This window comes from Megascapheus bottae, chromosome 18 (genome assembly GCF_031878675.1).
Source record: "Megascapheus bottae isolate mThoBot1 chromosome 18, mThoBot2.hap1, whole genome shotgun sequence".
In the NCBI taxonomy this organism is placed as follows: Eukaryota; Metazoa; Chordata; class Mammalia; order Rodentia; family Geomyidae; genus Megascapheus; species Megascapheus bottae.
The window spans coordinates 37,686,956-37,708,381 of NC_143526.1; the positions used below are offsets into that span (position 1 = coordinate 37,686,956).

A 21,426-nucleotide genomic window follows, 5' to 3' on the forward strand; every position below is an offset into this window, starting at 1 on the left:
TGGCCTGGCAAGACATTGCTTCTGAGCAGAGGCACAGATAACCAGACTGTGGACCTCTGTGGCGGTCTCTGTCTTCTAGAATTGCACAGTTCCAGGTCCAAGAGCAGGAGCAGGGAGGTAATGAGGCAGGCCTAACCCAGCCCAGGGCAGACACAAGGGGCCTGAGCAGGGCTGGGGCAGTCACTGCTTTGTGGGAATGGCTGACTGCAGGTGTTGTGAGCAAGTGTGATGGGGAGATTGAAGCCCAGGAGACTCCCCTTGCTTGATTGGGCTTTGGGTCTGAGAGATTGGGAGGCTCCACTTGCAGTTTCTAAAGTTGGAAGGAGTGCTAGGAGCAGGCTAAGGGGAAACTGAGGCCTCACAGGGGATGCTAGCTGTACCAGCACAAGGAGGCGGTTCTCTGGGACTCCAGGGACTGCAAAGGACCCTCTGGAACCGAGGGCTCAGGCAGTGTGGGCTGGGAGCTAGGCAGACACACATCCTGGCCCCTGGGTTCTGGAACGTTCACTGTGCAGGACAGGAGGAAGGAAGCCTGGCCTCTGAAGTTAGGCAGGTGAGGGATCCTGCAGGTGGATGGGCCACCAGCTTTCCCTCCCCTTCCGCTTCCCCATCCAGGGCACCCCAATTTGCTTATTTTCCATACTTTTATTTGGAAAGGAAGAAACCATTTTCCAAAGCCAGCCTGACGGTCTGAGCTTTGAACAGCTCCCCCTCCTCAGGCTCCAGACCCACCTCCTGTCCTCTGCTGATAGTCACTGGCTTACATCCTGCTGCCCCCCCCCCACACAATGGGTAGATCACTGCCTCTACCTCCCCATCCCTTCCAGAGCAAATCCTGGTGTCTGCAATGTTCTCTCACAAGCCAAGTTAGAATCATCTCCTCTCACTTTTCCACCCTGAGCTGGGTTCTGCCCTTGAGCGCCCACCCACATTGGTGTTTCCTTCCCTGTAGTACCCATCACGGTTGAATCTATACATACTGCTTCCCTGTGGGTCATGAGACACCTGCTCCCACCCTCCCCCGCCCCTCTTCACCTTTCTGTGCCCCTCATAGCTGTGCAGAACGAGCGGGACCGAATCAGCACCCGGAGGTCAAGTTATGAAGACAGCAGTCTGCCCTCCATCAATGCGCTCCTGCAGGCCGAGGTCCTGTCCCAGCAGGTACTGGTCTGGGGACCCCCCCCCCGCCCAGAGGTTAAATGTGGCACAGCCAGTTTCATAACAAAGATAGAATTTGAACACAGAGCTGCCATCCTAGGGGCCCTGCCTAGTTTTGTCTGCTACCGACATTCCACAGTGCAGACAGATTCTGCTCTCCCTAAGGGTTTGAGATCAGTCCTAAAAGAACAGGGGAGTGGGCCACTACACTGGGGTGGCAAGCTGGGACTCGGTGGGCCCCTTTTATAGGGTTGCTGATAGGCTTCCTTGCTGTGTGGCCTCAGGCCCATCATGGCACCTCTCTGAGCCAAGTGGTTTCATCTGAGAGATGAGGAAATGGATTTTCTCCCTGCTGTATCTGGGGAGCTGAAGGAAAAGAGAGAGTAGGAGAACAAGGAGGAGGAGGAAGAGGAGGCAGGGAAGGCATCAGGGAAAACCCCAAGGGAGACCTCATCTCATCTCCATGTTCTCCCGTCTGAGCCCTTGTACCCCAAGTTTCCTGCACAGAGAGAAGTTCACATGCCTGGCCCTTACCAGATAGGGAACTTTCTAGGATGTGGATCTGGGCTAGGGACAGGAAGCATCAAGAGGACCTGCCACCCTCAGCAATTCCTTGTTTCCCATAGATCACCTCACCGGTCTCTGGGATTAACGGTGACATCAGAGCAAAGAAGATCGCCAACATCTCGGACGTGTGCGAGTCCATGAAGGAGCAGCTGCTGGTGCTGGTGGAGTGGGCCAAGTACATCCCCGCTTTCTGCGAGCTCCCTCTGGATGACCAGGTGAGGAGTGGGCTACCAGGGTGCCAGGCTGCCAGAGCCCTAACAGCTCACCTGGGAGATAGCCCTGATTTGATTTTTGCAAAACAGACATAGCCATCACAGACACACCCAGAACCCAGCACTTAACAGCCACAAACTCATTTCATCCTTCTACTGACCAAGAGGTAATTACTATAATTCTTCTCACCTCCCATTCTTCTCATAGGTGAAGAAATGGGCACAGAGAGCATGAGTAACTTACTCAAGGTCACACAGCCTTGCAGGGGTTAGAACCAGCCAAGGAAGCTCCAAAGTCCAGGTTGCTAACGAGTACACCACACAGCTCTCCTGGCAGGGGATGTTGACAGGGACCCAGGAACTAGAGATCAGGTGACTCAGGCTTGAGCTCTGGCTCTAAAACCACTTCCCTGCCTGGATGATCCTGAGCAAATTATTTGGAAAGCCTCTCTCTGAGGCTCGGTTTTCTTATCTGTGGAGTGGGAATTAATGATCTACTTCAGAGTATTGTCAGGTGGAGGAGGATGTTCAATGATTTTAAAGACACAGGCATAGAATCACATAACGGAGCAGGGATAGCCCGGTCGCCATTCCTCACTGTTATCCTTCCCTGTATCAGCCAAGGCCCTGAACCCAGCTCTTTATTTCCCAATGTCCCCTCTCGACAACCCAGAGAATGAACCAGGGAGGGAAAGGGCTAGGGGCAAGTTGGCATGTGTCTGAGGTCCCCGGGGTGCTGCAGGGGACAGCTCCCAGGAGATCTACCCTGGCCTCTATAGACATCTTCCCTTTCCCAAGCCAGGACAGAAGACCCCAGTCACCTTCCTGGCTTGGGAGGAAGCACCCCACAAATGCATGCCATTTCTTAAAGCTCATGAGGGCAGGCGACTGTTTCTCTTGGTGGAAGGAGTCTCCCTCAAATACTGACAAACTCCCCCAATGGGTCCTCTGTAAGATGATGGTCTGGCTGCTCAGACTGCTCCTCAGGGCTGGATAGGGGACCATGATCTGGGATTTCACCCTCTCTTAGGGATCATATGTAAGAGGCCAGAGCCTTCTCCTGGCTCCTGTGCTCTTGCCCCGACCCCTCTTCTGGAGAGCGCACATTAATATTTAACCCCCCTGGTTCCTTCCCAGGAACTTAGCAGGACAAGATACCCCCCAAGCTGAACAATTGTTAACCTCCATTTCCCACCCAAACCTCCCTGGCTGGGGCTCAGAGCATTCTCAGAGGGCAGTGATGGGTGGCCAGTAACACAGGACAATCATTAACATGCCCCCCCACCGCCTGCCCACCCCCCAGTACCGCTGCCATGTCTGCAAGTTGGACCCAGGAACCCATTCATTCATGGTACATAAGGGAGGCATCTTTCCCAGCACAGGCAGGGCCCACCTGGGAGATGAGAAGGCCTTGTCCTTTTTTGTTAATGTCTCTGGAACCAGCTTCTAAGCCTGGGTGGCCTCATCAAGCCGCTGAGACCTTAAAGGTCTCTAGGCTGGGGCCTAAAGAGGGAACTTGCTTGGCTGAGAGTCACAGGGCAGCGTGGCCAAGAGCTGAGAAGCCAGATTTCCTGCCTTGCAGCTTGAAAACATCATAAACTTCCTTTGTTTCCCTTCATCCTGGTCCTGGATAATGGATTCTTACCTCCAAGGTCACCCATTTTTCCTCCTCTCTGCCTTCCTCACAAGGTTCTGGCCATGGTGGGGACTGAGGGGCTAAGCTGGATCTGGGGAGCAAGTTGAGATGTTGGCTTACACATTCATCCCTGTTAGTATTCTTGAGTGCTGGTGGCTCTTGGCTGTCGCTCAGGAGACTGAGATCTGAGGATTGAAGTTCTAGGCTAGCCTAGGCAGAAAAGTCTAGAACTCATCACTAATTAACCAGCAAAAATCCACCCAGAAGTGGAGGTGTGAGCCAAGTGGTAGAGCACCAGCCTTGAGTGAGAAACCTAAGGATCAGAGGGAGGCTCCTGTAGCAGTACATGAGAACGCCCAGGGGAGGCGTGCACACACAAGACAAACCTTTCCATTCTTTCCTTCATTCAAAGATCTACCAAATGCCTACAGTGGGCCAATCACCCTCTATGCCTCCTGAGAGAGGCCTTCCCCAGCCTCCTAACACAGCCCTTCACCCTTCCTCCCTTTTTCCCTTCCCTCTTTTCCCTCTCTCCCTGCCCCTCCTTCCCTCCCTGCCTGACACTTAACATTTGCTGGCACCTCACATTTGCTGACTGAAATAATAGTTAAGTGAATGAGTACAGAGCAACACCTTAAGGTTAAGGCACTGTTTAGCTTGCTACAGATTCACCAGCCTCACGCACGTCACCAAGATACAGGCAGGTTCTAGAGGCCACCAGCCTGCTGCTATTTTTTTTTCCAGCCCATCTTTGGTTTCTACACAAGCATTAATTAAGGCAGATAACTCAAAAGCACAAAGTACATCCTCCCAAGAGCTCGCTGGGCCCAACCTCAGACTGCAATCTTCACAGGCTACTGGGCCTTGCCATAGGAAAGGGGCCTGGCACAGATTCCCTGCCTTGGGGAGAGCCAACATCCACACTTGGGTTCTTATAAAGCTCTCTTAAGATCCTACAAGTTTACAGACAGATCCCAGATCTTCTGGGCCAGTGACTTCCCAAGTTCAGTGGAGCTTCTGAGCCAGCAGGTAGGGGTAAGGAAGGGTTGCCAAGTGCAAATAGTTGGGCCTGCCCCCCTCCCCCGCATCAGAACCACTGATAATAAGCCTAAGAATTGGAATTTCCATAAAGTGCCTTTGAGAATTCTTCCTAGCAGGCTGACGGGTACGGATTTAGGACCCACAGTTCTAGAATACCTGGGGTAATGAGTCTTGGAAGTCTGTTGAAAGCTCCTGAGCTTCAACTCAAAAGGGTGCACACAGAGCATGGCTTAAAGTTATCCCAGGTACCCAGATGAAGCCAAGGAGAGCAGCTGTTACCCCCCAAAATTGGGCTGTTCTGGGGTATAGACAACACCTAGTTCTGAGCGCATGAGCTTGTCCCTTCAGAGCTGCCGTTCAGGTCCCTTCCCAGTAATGGAAGAAAGGCAGTTTATACAATTGTTACTGTTATTATCAAAGGATTGTACTGGGGGGGTTACATTTCTCTTTTGGACAGTGTCCCCTCTCCCTTCATGTCCCCCAGTTTCTCCCTCCCAACCCCGTCCACAAGTTAGATAGTTCATTGTCCACCTATGTATACTAAATAGCATGATTGCATTTGTTCATCCACTCTCCCCCACTTTCTGAGCACCCCTCATTCATACTAAAAGTCTCTAGGGGCTGGGAGTTTGGCCTACTGGTAGAGTGCTTGCCTAGCATGCACGAAGACCCAGGTTTGATTCCTCAATACCACATACATAGAAAAAACCCAGGAGTGGTGCTGTGGCTCAAGTGGTAGAGCTATAGCCTTGAGAAAGCCCAAGGACAGTGCTCAGGCCCTGAGTTCAAGCCTCAGGACTGACAAAAAAAATAAAAATGTCAAAAGTAAAAACAAACACCACTAATAACACCAATAACAACCAAAAAAACCCATGTTTCCATTTCCTGGATTTCATCTTAATAAATAGTATTTTAAATATTCTGAGGCGTTACAACTTTGGGTTCCATCCCTAAGGGTAGTAACCTTTTTGAGTCTGTTTGTGGGTGAATGAGCCCTGTACAGGTTATCAGGTCCAGTTATGTTTTATATCTAGCTTCCACATACGAGAGAGAACATGTTTGTCTCACTTAGTGTGATTTATTCTAGGTCCATCCATTTCTCTGAACATGGCAATAGCCTAATTCTTTCTCGTGGACGGGGGAAGCCAGTAGTTTTACAATGCATAATTTTGAATTCAGGCACATAAAGCTGACTTCCCCAGGATCACTGAGTTGGCTAGGAACAATCTTTCTGAGAGCAGAGATGCCAAACCCATCCCTTCTCTCTTCCAGGTGGCCCTGCTCAGAGCCCATGCCGGCGAGCACCTGCTGCTGGGAGCCACCAAAAGATCTATGGTGTTCAAGGATGTGCTGCTCTTAGGTAAGGAGGCTGCCTGCCCCAGCCAGGGCTCTGTGCAGGGCACACTCAGGGTGGCACACACTGAAAGAAAGAACATCTCCATGGTGACATGGAGGGTGAGGGAGACATATCAGATGTGACCCTGCCTTTGGGCTTGTCACTAGAAGATTCCAGCGTTCAGCTCTCAGTGAATCTGAGTTTCTCACTCAGGTAGAAGCAATTAAGAATGTCAGAACATGATGGAAATCTCAAGGCCTTCTCATCAGAACCTAGTCTAACCCTGGCGTCAGCCCTGCGTTCTGATAATCTTTGTGCTATAGGAGCCAGAGATAGATAGGAATGGTGCAATACTCCTTCCCCCCAACCCACGCGCCCCCAAGAGCTCACCTGGGCCTTCAGATTGTATTTATTATTTTAAGAGCATGGATAGCACGTATCATAGACCAGGAGCTATACAAACGACTTGATCTCTCTCGCCCCCCCCCCATCTCATCCTGGAACTTGAATTCAGAGCCCATGTACTTGCCCAAGGCTAATGCTCTTTCACTTCACTTCAGCCACAGCTTCATTTGCAGTTCTTTGAGTGGTCAGAGATAAAAAGTCTCAACCAACTTTCCTGCCTAGGCTGGATTTGAACCACAATCCTCAGATGTCAACCTTCTAAGTAGCTAGCGATATAGGCATGAACCACCCAATGCCTCACTGACAAATATCTCTTTTCATACAACAATGCCATAAGGAAAGAGTAATTGATTGATTGTTGGATGGAATGAGGATTTCGAGACAGGTTCTTGCACATGCCAGGCAAGCAATATACCACTTGAGCCAAGCCTCCAGCTCCAGGAAGCTCTATTATTTATGCCCATTTTACCGGTGCAAAAATAAACACAGAGAAGTTGAGCTTCTCCAAACATACCAAACAATAAATGGCAGATCCATTCAACCTAGTTGGCCTAGTTCTAGAACCTGCTCCCCTTAACCTTTTTGTGCCTTCTGAGTGGACCATGAACTGCCCCCCCAGCTTGAACTATGTTGGAAAAGGAAGTTGGGGTGCTATAATAAGGGATTCCCCGAACAGCCAAGTTCCAAGCATCATCTGATGACCTCAGACAACTCACCCTCTTAATCTCGGCCTCTGATTTTTTTTCATCTCTGAGTTCATGATGACGCTTGGAGTATCTCCTAGAAGAACCAGGGGCCTTCCAGCTTCAAACCACAGCTAGAGGAAAGGAGACAACCCAAAGTGATGAGTCCATCTTCTCTCTCCCTCCTACCCTTCCAGGAAATGACTACATCGTCCCTCGACACTGCCCCGAGCTAGCGGAGATGAGCCGCGTGTCCATTCGCATCCTCGATGAGCTGGTCCTGCCGTTCCAGGAGCTGCAGATTGATGACAATGAGTATGCCTGCCTCAAAGCCATCATCTTTTTTGACCCAGGTATCTTTCATACCTCCTTACCCATCCCTGATTTGCTAGAAGGGAACCCAGCTTCCCTTGTTGGGGTCATGTCCCCCTGTGTTGTCATGACAACCAGGGCAGGCCCATTTTCATTGGCTCCAATGTATAGATTAGGCACATCAAAGGAGTAATGGGACTTGGCAAGTTCCTGTCTTCTTCTTTCCTCTCTTCCTTCTCTTCTTCCATCTTTGTTTCTTTTCCTTAACAAGTTTTATTAAGAAATCTGTACATAGCTGGATGTGGTGGTTCATGCCTGTAATCCTAGCCACTGAGGAGGCTGAGATCTGAGGATCGCAATTCAAAGCCAGCCCAGGCACTAAAGACTGTGAGACACTTATCGCCAATTAACCACTAGAAAATGGGAAGTGGGGCTGTGACTCAAGGGGTAGGGTGGTAGCTTTGAGCTGAAGAGCTCAGGGACAGTGCCCAGGCCCAGAGGTCAAGCCCACGCTGACAAAAAAAAAAATCTACACAAATGGAAAATGCAAATAATCTCCCATTTGGGATCCCGTTTTGGAGGAGCACTTTGGAGCCCTCTACATGTTTCCTTCGACTATCACCTCAACAGCTCAAAATGAACTGCTATCCAGACACAATGGCTCATGCCTATAATTCCAGTTACTCAGGAGGCTGAGTTCTGAGGATTGTGGTTCAAAGCCAGCCTGGCCAAGTAAATCCTGAGAGATTCTTATCTCTAATTAACTAGGAAAAAATGCCAGAAGTAGAGGCATGGTTCAAGTGGTAAAGCACCAGCCTTGTGTGAAAACGTCAAGCAAGGACATAAGTCCCTGAGTTCAAGGCCCAATACATATATATACAGATACAAGAGGGAGGGGGAGGGAGGGAAGGAGGGAGAGGAAGGGAGTTAGAAGGCTTCCTGGAGGATATGACAGAAGCAGCAGGCAAAGGAAGGGCAAATCTCCCAGTGTAGGGTGTGCAGCATGTACTTAGGCCTTAACTGTGGTCAGGAGCCCTGAGTTCATGTTATGACCTTGCCAACAACTGGCCACATGATCTGGAGCAAGTCTTCCCTGGCTCTGTGCCTCAGTTTCCCCAAGTCTAAGGTGAAGAATGGCTAGAGGTGGAGCTTAAAGTTAGAATATTTGCATTGCACATTTAAGCACACACACACACACACACACACACACACACACACACACACAAAGTCACTTATTGGACTTGCTCTGGAAGTCCCTCTAGCTCTTCCCTACTTCTGCAATTTGGTCTCTCAGGAAATGGGACCCAAACCTTTTTTAGCCTGCATTTAGGAAGCCACTGTGGGTGCCAGTGTAAGGGGCTGTTCAGACCCTGTCCCCTCCAATCCTCAACCCCAGCTGAGTCTCACCAACCCCCTCAGTCTAAGCCCCACCCATCAGGGGTGTCTGGCTCCACTGCCCTTCCTGCCCACCTCTCCCATTGCAGACGCCAAGGGCCTGAGCGACCCAGGGAAGATCAAGCGGCTGCGCTCGCAGGTGCAGGTGAGCCTGGAGGATTATATCAACGACCGCCAGTACGACTCCCGGGGCCGCTTTGGCGAGCTGCTGCTGCTGCTGCCCACACTGCAGAGCATCACCTGGCAGATGATCGAGCAGATCCAGTTCATCAAGCTCTTCGGCATGGCCAAGATCGACAACCTGCTGCAGGAGATGCTGCTGGGAGGTGCGTACCAGGCCCAGGCTGGGGGGCCAGCGTGCCAAGGGGAGCACCCCACACACCCCTGAGCTTGTCTCTCTGTCTCTCAGCACCATCTTCCTGGATTTTGCTTTCCCTCAGAGAAATGGGGACAAGGCAGAGGTCCATTTATTCAGGAGCCTGGCAGGTCACAATGACAAGTTTTGAAGATTCAGCAAAGAACAAGAACTTTCTAGAGGGTGTGTGCATGTGTGTGTGTCTGTGTGTCTGCGTCTGTGTCTGTGTGCATGCATGCATACGTGCATTTGCGTGTGTGTATATGCGTGCTTGTAGGCAGGCATGTGTGCTGAAGGGCTTATGGGAACAGATCATAAACTAGTGTATAATAAAGATAATCAATATGCCGGTCATAAGTTTAACTGAAGAGGGGCCTCTTCAGATAAGCCAGCCAATTAATGATTTCCATTGTAAAACCTGATGGGTCAAAGGAAAAAGTAGGCTTAAAAGCCAAGTGAAGAACATTTCAAGCAGAAATAACTAGTTTCAGATCCCCAAGACAGATAAGTTTGTGTATCTGAAAAGGAAGGTTAAGGTGCAAGACTGTGGTTATATGAGCTAAGATGGAGATTAGGCAAAAAGTAAATTACAAACATAAGACTGTGTAGGCCAGGATCATAAATGTGGATTTTAGCCAGGTATAAGAGTACATACCTATAATCTCAGCATTTAGGAGACTAAAACAATTCAAGATCAATCTGGGAAAAAGTTAGCAAGACTTTCATCTCCACCAGCAAACCAGATATAATAGGTCAGACCTGTGATCCCAGCGAATTCAGAAGCCATCAATAGAAGGGTTATGATTGAGGTCTGCCATGGGCAAAAACACAAGACTCAATATGAAAAGTAACTGAAACAAAAGGGGCTGTGGATGTGGCTTAAGGCATGGAGGAGCTGCCCAGCAGTCTGGAAGCCCTGGTCTCAAATCTCATGACCACTAAAATGGAAAAAAGAAAAGAGGAAGAACTTGGGTTTTATTCTCTGCATTATTGAAAAGAGACTAAAAATCAGACTGCTGTTTTAAATAAACTATTCTGTTGTGTCGATCGTAAGTTTCAAGAAGTGCTATAAACTATAACTGGCTTGTAAAAGATGCTCAACAATTGTTACCACTAGCTCTCGTGGTGCATGCCTGTAATTCCAGAACTCAGGAGTCTGAGGCAGAAAGAGAGCTCAGGTTTCTAGGCCAGCCTGGGACACATTGGGGTCTTATCTTAAATAAATATATATATATATGTATACATATAGTTATTATTCATTGGCCTCTCTAGTTATGTGAAGAAAGGACAAAGTTACTTGAACACAGCAGCATAGTAAACTTGACCATCTGCTTGGAGGAAGAGACCCCAGGTCCTGCTGGTAGATCTGAGGTGGAAAGTCACAGGAAGAGGAAGTCAAGGGCACTCACTGTGCTTTGAGAGGCAGAAATGATGGTGGAGAAATTCACTGAGAAGGGGAAATCTGGAACAACCCTTGAGACTGGGTCTGGATCATTGCCGGGGCCACTCAAGAGATCCATTCTGAGTTTCTCAAGAGAAGACTATTGACAGCCCAAGAGACAGTTGAACATGCAAGTCTGATGCCTGAGCTCAGGGGAAAGGCAGTCTATGGCTTTCTCAAATTTAGGAGTAAGGAGAAGATGGCCAGAGGGAATAAGAGAAAACCAGAGAAAATCCAGGGTCCAGGAGAAGAGTATATTTTCAGGAATACAGGGCACTTAGTGGTATTAAATGAGAGAGAGAAAAAGAGATTGGGGACTCCCAATCTCTTCCTCATGGGGGAGGAAGAGCCCACTGATGGATCTTTGCACAAAGTGCAGAGCAAACTCAGAGGATTATGGGACTGAAAACCAGATAATAGCGAGCAAGTAAGACAGTGGAGAAGTGGGAGAGTACAGCCTTTGAGAATATTTCACTATAAGAAAGTTGAGGACGGGGCCGGGAGTTTGGCCTACTGGTTAAAGTGCTTGCCTAGCATGCATGAAGACCCGGGTTCGATTCCTCGGTACCACATACATAGAAAAAAGCTGGAAGTGGTGCTGAGGCTCAAGTGGTAGAGCTCTAGCCTTGAGAAAGTCCAAGGACAGTGCTCAGGCCCTGAGCTCAAGCCCAGGACTGGCAAAAAAAAAAAAAAAAAAAAAAAAAAGAAAGTTGAGGATGCTTTAAGGAAGCGATAATGGCGATAGACAACAGAAAAACAGAAGTGGGATACTAGATAATGAACCAACCTCTGGTAGGACTGGAGAATGGCTGAAGCCCTGAGGCTGGATGGAGTGAGCTGGAAGTATGGAAGGTGAAATCGATGTGAGGATGCTTGAATGTGAGGTGGTGATAGTGTGACCTAGAGCAAGGGTACTCAATGTGAGCACTGAGGCTATTGGGTTATACGTTTTTGTTGTTGTTGTTTGGTCCAAGACCAGGATTTGAACTCAGTTCCTGATGCCTTTGCTCATTGGCTAACACTCTACTGACTGAGCCATGCCTCCAACCCCAGCACTACTGATATCTGGGACTGAGTGGTTCTCAGTGTGAGGCTGTCCTGTCTCTGCTCTCTGCCCATGCGATGTTAATGGTGTTCTGGAACAACGTCAACCCAGAGTGCTTTCAGACATTGTCAAAATGCCTCCAGCAGGAACAGTTCCTCCCCCAGTGAGAACGCTGTGGTAGGGTAGTTCATCTTACACTCACCCCGAGCCTGTGAACAATGACGTTGTTCTGGAATGGTTGTTACTAGAATCATAGTCGGGAGCTGTGGTCTCTGGCCATAATTGTAAGGATACAACAGCATGAAGCACTTCTATATCAGAGAGCGCTGAGAGAAATTGACTACAACCATTCTATGACTCTAACTCCTGTGCTTCTCATCGTACATCATCTCAGAGCTGCTGAGATCGCTCCCGGCTGCTGTTAACTCACTTTTGTTCTCTTGGTCCTGTGGGGTCTCTGGACACCCCCCAGGGCAGTCTATGGGCAGGAGTAGGTCCCTCTCAGGCATTGCTGGTATTCCACGGGCCTTACCCCAGATTCACCATGCTTACTTGATCCATCTCTACCTGCAGGGTCCTCCAGCGATGCGCCCCATGCACACCACCCCCTGCACCCTCATCTGATGCAGGAACACATGGGCACCAATGTCATTGTGGCCAACACGATGCCCACTCACCTCAGCAATGGACAGATGTGTGAGTGGCCCCGACCCAGGGGGCAGGCAGGTGGGTACCGTGGGCTCTCTTCTGAGGAGGGAGATGGGTTCTGGTGGCTCATGCCTGTAATCCTAGCTACTCAGGAGACTGAGATGTGAGCATCATGGTTCAAAGCCAGCCTGGGCAGGAAAGTGTATGAGACTCTTATCTCCAATTAACCACCAGAAAATCAGAAATGGAACTGTGGCTCAAAGTGCCAAAGCACTAGGCTTGAGCAAATAAAAAAAAAAAGCTCAGGGACCGAGCCCAAGCCCTGAGCCCAAACCCTACAATCAACAAAAGAAAGAAAGAGGGAAAGAGAGAAAGGAAGGAAGGAGGGAGGGAGGGAGGATGTTGGGTCTAGACTCTATTCTAAGGCAGGGGATAAGGGATGAGATTGTCTATTTGTCAAAGCTATTTATTTAGGGAGGCTGTTTATACAAAGAGATGATTGACAGCCTCTACCAAATGAAGCTGTCCTTGAGATGAGGCAAGTCATTGGATGAGGGGACCATTGGGTAAGAATTCGTCAAATGACATTGACCATTAGGTAAAAGTTTCCATTGAAGTAAAGCTGTCCAACTTGGGGAGGTTAGTCATTACACAATTAGAAAGAACGTACATGCCTGTAATCCTAGCATTCAGGAGGCTAAACAATAGGATCATGAATTTCAGGCAGTCTAAGCTACAAAGCTCCAGGCCAGTCTAGGCTGTGTAGCAAGAAACCAAAGGCTGTGGACATAGCTCAGTGATAGAGTACTTTCCTATCATATGCAAGGTCCTAGTTTCAATTCTTAGCACCACAAAATAAAAAGAAGTAGCTCATGCCTGTAATCCTAGCTAGTCAGGGCACTGGGATATGTGGATTCCAGTTTGAATTAAGTCTAGGCAGAAAAGTCTTTGAGACTATTATCTCCAAAGAACTAATCAAAAAAAAATGGAGGTGAAGTTGTGGGTCACATTGTAGAGCCTTGAGCAAAATAGCTAAAGGAGAACTTAAGGCTCTGAGTTCAAGTCCCAGTAAGGATATCCACTGTTCTAGACCATCATCTGAGGTAAAATCGCTAGCATCATTGAATTCATTAATCAATTCAAAGAATGGATTCATCCATGAAATAAGGTGGTTCACTGAGATGAAATGGCAATTCATCAAGATTGTCCTTTTGGAAAGTTTCCCATCAAATAAAATTAACCAGTTAGGTGAAATTTGCTCTCCCAGCATGTGAAGGAAGTGGGGCCAAGAACTTTGTTCCTCAACTCCTAACTTTCAAAGAAAGTATTTTCAGAGCCAGTTATCCCTGAATCTCAACCACTGCTCCTTTTTCCAGAAATATATCTCACTGATCTTGGAGACAGATCTCACACGTAGGTCTCACACCTAGGCCCTGGCTTGGGAGAAGAAAAGTGCAAGTCTTTATATCAGATGATGAGACATTGAGTGGGAGAAACTTCCAGATTTCCCAGAACTTAGATTTCATGATGAGAGACATTAAGAATGATCTAGGCTGCATACTGGTGCCTCATGCCTATAATCCTAGCTACTCAGGAGACTGATATCTGAGGGATATGGTTTGACTCCAGCAGGGTCAGACATATTTGTGAGATTAATTACCAGCAGAAAAAAAGCTGGAAGTAGATGTGTGGCTCAAGTAGTAAAGCACCACCATGAGCTTGAAAAAGCCAAGCAAGAATGGAAGGTACTGAGTTCAAGCCCGAGTACTGGCACATACTCACACATACAGAATTATCTAGATTAATTATCTCATTTTATACAAGAGCAAATTAAGCCAGAGAGAGGAAAGGACTTTCTCACAACTTCACATACTCCCACAATGGCTGTAATTTTGAGCAGCTTCTTTGTTTCTTTGTCCCATCAGCCACTCCTGAGACCCCACAGCCCTCCCCACCAGGTGGCTCAGCCTCTGAGCCCTACAAGCTCCAGCCAGGAGCCATCACCACCATCATCAAGCCTCCCTCAGCCATCCCTCAGCCGACCATCACCAAACAAGAAGTCATCTAGCAAGCTGCTGGGGGCCAGGGGTCCGTCCCAGCCCCCCCCAGAAAGCACCTGGGGATCATAACATGGTCACAACCAAGGAATGCGTGACAGCAAGGCCAGCCCCAGAGAGCAATGGAAAGGGTGCTAGGCCCAAGAACCTGGGCTGAGGGCCACAACCACTGCCACCCTCGGTCTTGTGTCCTGGATGGCACAGTTTTGCCCTGGAGGAGGCCCCAGCCGGGAAGTCCTCCCTGCCTTGGACCACAGCTGTCATTTTGAACTCACTGCCTTTATCTTCGTATCTACCCCCCTCCCCTCCCCCAACTTCTTCGCCCTGAAAGGATGATTGTCTGAAGATCCGGGACCTTGTCCAAACACAACTCCCAGCTCTTGCAGTTGGTGCTAGCCATGGGGTCCAAGCACAGAGCCCTGAGGCTGGGTCAGCAGGTGGCTCTGTCCCCTCCCTCCGCTATCACCCTCCTCAGCCATCCTAACTTCTCCAAAGCCACTGACCTGAAGGCCAAGGAAGACTTATCCACCATTCTCCCAGACATTGTAGATGCCTTTTATAACCCCTGACTGAGGCAGAGCAGGAGCACGGGTCCCCATGCCTCGCCTCTGAACCCATCACACTTCTCTCCCTGCATCCTCAGAGAACTGGTGCCCAAGGCTGATGCCTGCCATAGGAACCCGGAGAGAGGACAAGAATGGCCAGAGAGAAAGGTTGTGACTCTGAGGCAGGGTGGGAGCAGGGCTGGTAAAGCAGATGAGACAGGATAATGTGAAGGAGAGAGCCCAGACTAAGGAGCAGATGTAGGAAGAATGGTGGGGAGGCGTTGAGGAGGGGTCTGAAGGGTGTTGGGTGGGCAGAAGATGAAATCAGCATCCTACAGAAATGGGAAGGCTGAGAGGCATCAAGGTCAGCTGAAGGTCAAGTTTCTGTAGTGATGCTGGAGAGAGTGCCAGAGCCTGGGGGGATGGGTTAGGGGATCCCTAGGGAAAGTAATGGCAAGGAGGAAGCACCCCCAGGCCCTGTCTCAAGCGGTTCCTCACTCCCAAGTGCTGTCCTAAAGCATCAGCATCTGCTGGACTTCTTCTCGGTACCTAGAGATGGCTACAGAAGATGAAACTGAATCCTAAGAGTTAAGTGATCTTTTATCTGAACCACACACAGCTCATCAGTATCAGGTCCAATCTGGACTCAGTTTTCCCTAGATCAGAGTAGATCTCATTCATCTGAAATGATCCTCTGGTTCCCACTGTGATTAAATCAAAACATTTCTGACCTTCACCAGCCACAAAACCTAAAAGGTTTCTTCTTTCTAGACGTCTTGCCCACTGCCAGGACTAAAGTTCTCTGATGCTCCAGAACCCTGCTTGCTGATAAATATGAAGGAGAATTCATGAGTCCTGATACCTTTTCTCTCTTCACTCCCGGGTCTGGGGGCGGGGCGGTGGGGACTTGGTTCCTGAAATGGGGCTTGGCAGTCTAGGGAGGGGACAGTCTGGGGGAGGGGCAAGGGAGATATCTGAAAGTTTGGGATCATCATTCACAGAATATTCTTGCAATAGTAAACTCTGTGATGGAGCAGCCAGTGCCTCATCCCTGCAGAATTTCCATGTCTTTGGGAAGATTCTAGAAAGTACTGCTTGGCCACAGGAATAGTTATGCCCTGGGAGGTGGAGATGTAATTAGGACAATGAGTGGTCTGACAACTTCCTTCCACCCAAGGTTGATCCTTCAGAGTGGCTGGAGAGCCAGTACCCCAGTGCCCAGAAAATTCCACCTATTAATGATAGTTCCTCTTTGCGGAAGGCACAGAGAAGTATGGGACAATTGTTCTAGAGGAATCTACACACACACACACACACACACACACACACACGCACACAGGCGTGTCAGGATGGGCCTTTCCTGCCCCAGAAAGCCAAGTTCTGCTTCAATGTTCAGAGGAACCCCCTCAATCCCTCCTCAATCACCCTCACCCCGGTGCTCCCAGAAATTCTGTCCCATTAGCTCAGTTGAGTCTGCATACATAAGACAAAAGCTGGTCTCATTCTGGCCAATGTGGTCATCCTCACTCTTGCCCCTGTACCCCAGTGTTGTAGGCCTTCCATTTTGAGAGCAAAGTGGAGGTCATTTCCAGGAATGAGTAGGAGTTAAGAGTAGGAGCTACAGTGTCCTTTAATGAGAACAGTTTTCTGGAGTTAAGGGGGTGCAGTCCTCTGCCTCTGCCCACCCTTTTCTGATGGAGAAATCCATTTCACTTGAAAAACCTTATTGCAATGCAGGAAACACAAAATAAACAGTTTACTTTTCTGATTATAAGCTGAGGATGCTACCTTGGACATTCTTTTTTCTACCCGAGTTGTGGTGGTCCTGAGACATCCACCTGATGAACTGAAGAAGGGCTGGTGGAAAGCAGGTACGCTCCCTGTAGAGCCTCCACCAAGACTCCTCCTTTCTTCTAGAAGTTTCCAGAAGCTTCCAGAACTCATAACACTCTCCTGAAGGGAGACCCAGAGGGGCTGGGGTGGAGGGGGGGAAGAAAGGAGAGAATTGGAAATGGATGTGTGTCTATTTCTTGTGGTGACTTAAAATGAATTGTGAAATTGACATCAAGCCATTCTGGAAGAGGGCCAGGTCTCATCACCCGAATCTGTATCTGTTTTTGAGTGGAGTGGATATCACTAGGCCCTGTTCTGACCCCTGAAACCCCCATCATTGCACCCCCAAATGAGGCACAAAAACAAAAAAAAAACGCTTCATACTTTTATGTGTTTTAGCAAGCATTTATAAAACAAAATAAATGACGCATATGTTTTCTAAACTCTTGTATGGATTTTTCTTTTCAGGTGTTAGGACTAAAGATGGTTTTAGAGGTGTTTGCAGAATACAAAATGCTTTCATCTCCATTATTTTTTCGTCTTTGCATCAAGAGGTGAGCAAGTTAGACCTTGTGACTAGCTCTCACTATGTAGATGGGGAAACTGAGGCTGGAGAAGTTCTTCCCAGACAATGATGGAAATCCAGTCTTGCTCTCCTGACGCCAGACACTCCATATATGGTCTGTAAAAGTTGATACTCCTTCCAAAGGAGGGAAAGGATGACAGAAAGATCTGGAAAGATGGAAAGAGGATCCATGGGTCAGTGATCTGCTGTTGAGGTCTAAGATGAAGCCTTTGTTTTTTATGACCTCAGCCTGTCAGTCATACAAAATGAAAAGACTTGGGAGAAATTTCATAATCGCAAGTGTTTTGAAATAAAAAGAAGAGCCAGGTGGCTCATGTCTGTAATCCTAGCTACTCAGAAGGCTGGGATCTCTGAGGATCAAGGTTGAAAGCCAGCCCAGACATAAAAGGACCTGAGACTCATATCTCCAATTAACCTCTAGAAAATGGGAAGTGGGGCTTGGCTCCAGAGTAGTGCCATAGCCTAGAGCTGAAGAACTCAAGGACAACCTCCAGGCTCAGGGGTAGGGCGGTAGCCTGACCCACAAAATAACTTTACACACACATTTTAAAGTCATAGAAGTTTTCTAAGTGATTGTACTGGCGTTAAAATTAAGTATGAACTTCTAGTTTGGAGGGGTTTTGTTGGGGGGGGTCATGGGGCTCGATCTCTGGGCCTGGACATTGTCCCTGAGCTCTTCATCTCAAGGCCACCGCCCTGCCCCTAGAGCCACAGCTGCACATCCCATTTTCTAGTGATTAAGCGGAGATAAGAATCTCATAGACTTTTTTACTGCCTGGTCTGGCTTTGAACCACAATCCTCAGATCTCAGCCTCCTGAGTAGCTAGGATTATAGGTGTGAGCAGCATCCGAGCCCGGCGGACTTCTAGATCTTTACAGTGAGTAAAATGCTTTCAGGTGAAAAGAAACCATCAGGGTACTATTGTAGAAAAGGTCAAATAAAGCCTTTCCAGGCTGGTCCAGGGTAAGATGCTGATCTTGTGGTCTCCCATCCGCTGCCTGCTTGGTTCCTGGGCCACTCCTGTCTCTCTATTCCTTTTCCATCCACCATTAGCACCAGGAAATGGTTTCATTAATGTTGTCCCTGCCTCTGCCAGCCTGCCCATGGGGGTGGGGATCAGAAGAGGCTATTTTCAGTCCTAAATTATGTTTAATAAATCCATATCAAAACCATAAACTGAGCTGCCATAAATTCCCCTGACCTTGGCCCTTCCACCTCACCAGCCCTTTGCTCCAGTTAATCTCCAGTCTCAGTGTCGTGGTCAGGGCCTTACATATGGTTTCTATTTCAGTTGCTACACAATACCTGCTAGGCAACAGACAGCCACACGCCCATTGTAGGGAGATGATGAGAGTGAGATTTAGGAGGGACAGGAGCCTGTCCAAAAACCACACATCCAGGGAGAGACTCAGCCAGGACTTGAGACTCACTTCTGCTACCATCCCTCATGGCTAGGGAACTGACGCCTCTGGGAAGACTCCTCCCCGCAGTCCCTCTTCAGAGGCTCAAAGATCACTGAGAAGCTAGGTGCCACTGGCTCATACCTGTGATTCTAGCTACTCCGGAGGCTAAGATCTGAGGATCCAGGTTCAAAGCCAGCCAGGGCAGAAAGAGTCCATGAATCTCTTATCACTCTACTTTTTTTTATAGCTACAGGCTTCCATAGACTGACTGCCACAAAGCCAGAAGCAAAGGTGAGGCTCATATGATGACGCATGAGCCTTGAATTAAACAGCTCAGGGACGGTGCCCAGGCCCTGAGTTCAATCTCCAGCATGAGACACACAGACATTCCCAAGTCAAAACTCCTCATCTCATCATCCCCAGTGGAGCCCCAGTGTTCACGGAGTGGGGACCAGAAATGGAAGGGACCCTAGGTGACAAAAGCTTGAAGAACCAGGTAGCAAGAATGACCTGGTATTCTAAATTAGTAAAGTCACTCCACTCCCTAATTTGTCATAGCCAGATCACCTTAGGTGGACACTTCTCAAACTGGCATGTCACATATGCAAATCCGAAGTTGTGATCCAAGACAGGTGACTCCCAGCATCCCATGAGGCTGTTTGATGATGGTGGAGCCAAAGGCTGAGTCACAGGGTGTTATGGACAATGTTTATAGTGTTCTTCCTCTTTGCCAAGCATAGCTGGACAATGTCACCCCCACCATGGCCCTCGGGGGCAGTCACTCTTCTTGTTGTTTCAGACATGAGAGAACAAGTTCAGAAGGGGGAAGCAATTTGCTCAAGGTCCTAGATGATACAATAGCTGAGCAGACAATCATAGCCCCACTCCAGAGGCCACCTTGAGGGGACTGAGGAGATCAGTGACTCAGACACTGTGCAGTGGAAAGAGTAGTGACAGCACTTTAAAGGGACAAAGAGCAAAGCCCCAGGATGAGGTCTCCAGAGAAACAAAAGGCAGCTGAAAATCAAGAGCCCAAGGATAGGCTGGGAAGTTGGCCTAGTGGTAGAGTGCTTGCCTTGCATGTATAATGCCCTCGGTATGATTCCTCAAGACCACATACACAGAAAGAGCCGGAAGTGGTGCTGTGGCTCAAGTGGTAGAGTGCTAGCCTTCAGTAAAAAAGCTCAGGGACAGTGGGTTAGCCTAGTGGTAGAGTGCTTGCCTAGTATGCATGAAGACCCAGGTTCGATTTCTTGGTACCACATACATAGAAAAAAGCCAGAAATGGTGCTGTGGCTCAAGTGGTAGAGCTCTAATCTTGAGAAAGCCCAAGGACAGTGCTCAGGCGCTGAGCTCAAGCCCCAGGACTGGCAAAAAATTAAAATGGAAATGAAACTAGGTGTGGTAGTGCATTCTGTAATACCAGCTTTTCAGTAGGATGAGGCAGGAAAATCACTTGAGCTTGGAAGTTTGGACCCTGCTTGAGCAACATAGCAAGATTACAACTCAAAACTAATGCTGGAGGGTGGGCAAACCTATAAATACCACAGAGGTGTTAAAGGCATATCTCCTCTTACCCAGTGGTTAGAAGAACGGACCTTCTGAAACTTTATTAAGTTTCCAGAAAGGCCAGACTTAGAGAATCATGTCACTTAATGCCATGTCCATTCCAGAAAGGCCAGACTTTGAGAATCATGTCACTCAATGCCATGTCCATTGAGATTTGGTAAAATCTCCCAGCATTCCACCAAAACCCTCATCCCACTCTTGGTATGGGGGCCTCAAACACTGGCTAGAGAAATGGGGATTTCACTTGGGGAGACAGGATAACACAGGAAGGCTCAGAGCAGGGAAAAGTTCACTCTGGCTGGGCACTGGTAGATCACATACACCTGTCATCCTAGCTACTCAGGAAGCTGAGATCTGAAAAATTTTGGTTCAAAGCCAACCCTACCTAGCAGAAAAGTCTAAGAAATTCTTATCTCCAATTAACCACCAAAAAGGTTGAGGTGGAGCTGTGGCTCAAGTGATCGAGTGCCAGCCTTGAGCAAAAAAGCTAAGGGGAGCATCAGGCCTGGAGTTCAAGCCCCCTAACACTGGTGCGAAAACTAAAAACCAATTTAAACAAATGAAATTTCGCTCTGGGTGCATTGTGGGGGACTGGATGGATCAGGTGATTCCACAGCAAGGGAATCCAGATCACAGATTTGGTAAGAGATTGTGTCTGCACCAGCATGGTAGCCAAAGTGAGGACTCGATCCATCGAAAAGATGCTCATTCATTCAACAAGTACTTAGTGACTAGTGGAGCACTTTGCTGAATCTTAGAGGTGGGCAGGGTCAGGCCAAAAAGTCTTAGATTTTTTTTTTATGTCAGTCATGAAGCTTGAACTCAGTGTCTGGGTGCTGTCTCTGAGCTTTTGCACTCAAAGCTAGTGCTTTACCACTTTGAGTCACAGCACCAGTTCTCATTTTCTAATGGTTCACTAAAGATGAGAGTCTCAAAGATTTTCTTGCCCAGGCTGGCTTTGAACTGTGATCCTCAGTTCTCAGTCTCCTTGAGTATCTAGAATTACAAGCATGAGCCACCAGTACCCAGCTAAGTTCTTGTATTTTATTTGAGGTGCAATACCAAAGTGAAAAATTCCACATTTGTAGGAGCCTGGGTTTGAATAGGAAGGTAGAATGATATGCTCTCTGTCCATTAAAGAAATTCTGTGCTATGGAGGCAGGAGGCTCCTATGTCAGCATGGAAGCAGACAGCCCCT

General features: G+C 48.4%; 1 protein-coding gene across 3 annotated transcripts in view; it reads left to right on the forward strand.

The window, feature by feature from the left end:
• Positions 1–15,302, forward strand: part of Hnf4a (hepatocyte nuclear factor 4 alpha) — a 34,971-nt gene extending 19,669 nt beyond the window's left edge. For 2 of the 3 annotated variants that reach the window (XM_090352399.1, XM_090352398.1), the window contains exons 4-10: positions 1,055–1,161; positions 1,785–1,940; positions 5,887–5,974; positions 7,236–7,391; positions 8,835–9,071; positions 12,160–12,312; positions 14,160–15,302. In XM_090352399.1, coding sequence (XP_090208525.1) covers positions 1,055–1,161; positions 1,785–1,940; positions 5,887–5,974; positions 7,236–7,391; positions 8,835–9,071; positions 12,160–12,312; positions 14,160–14,302 — 1,040 coding nt within the window. In that variant the 3' untranslated portion in view covers positions 14,303–15,302. Of the gene's footprint in view, positions 1–1,054; positions 1,162–1,784; positions 1,941–5,886; positions 5,975–7,235; positions 7,392–8,834; positions 9,072–12,159; positions 12,313–14,134 lie in introns of all 3 variants that reach the window. The other variant, XM_090352400.1, reaches the window with a different exon arrangement.
• Positions 15,303–21,426: the final 6,124 nt, after the last annotated feature.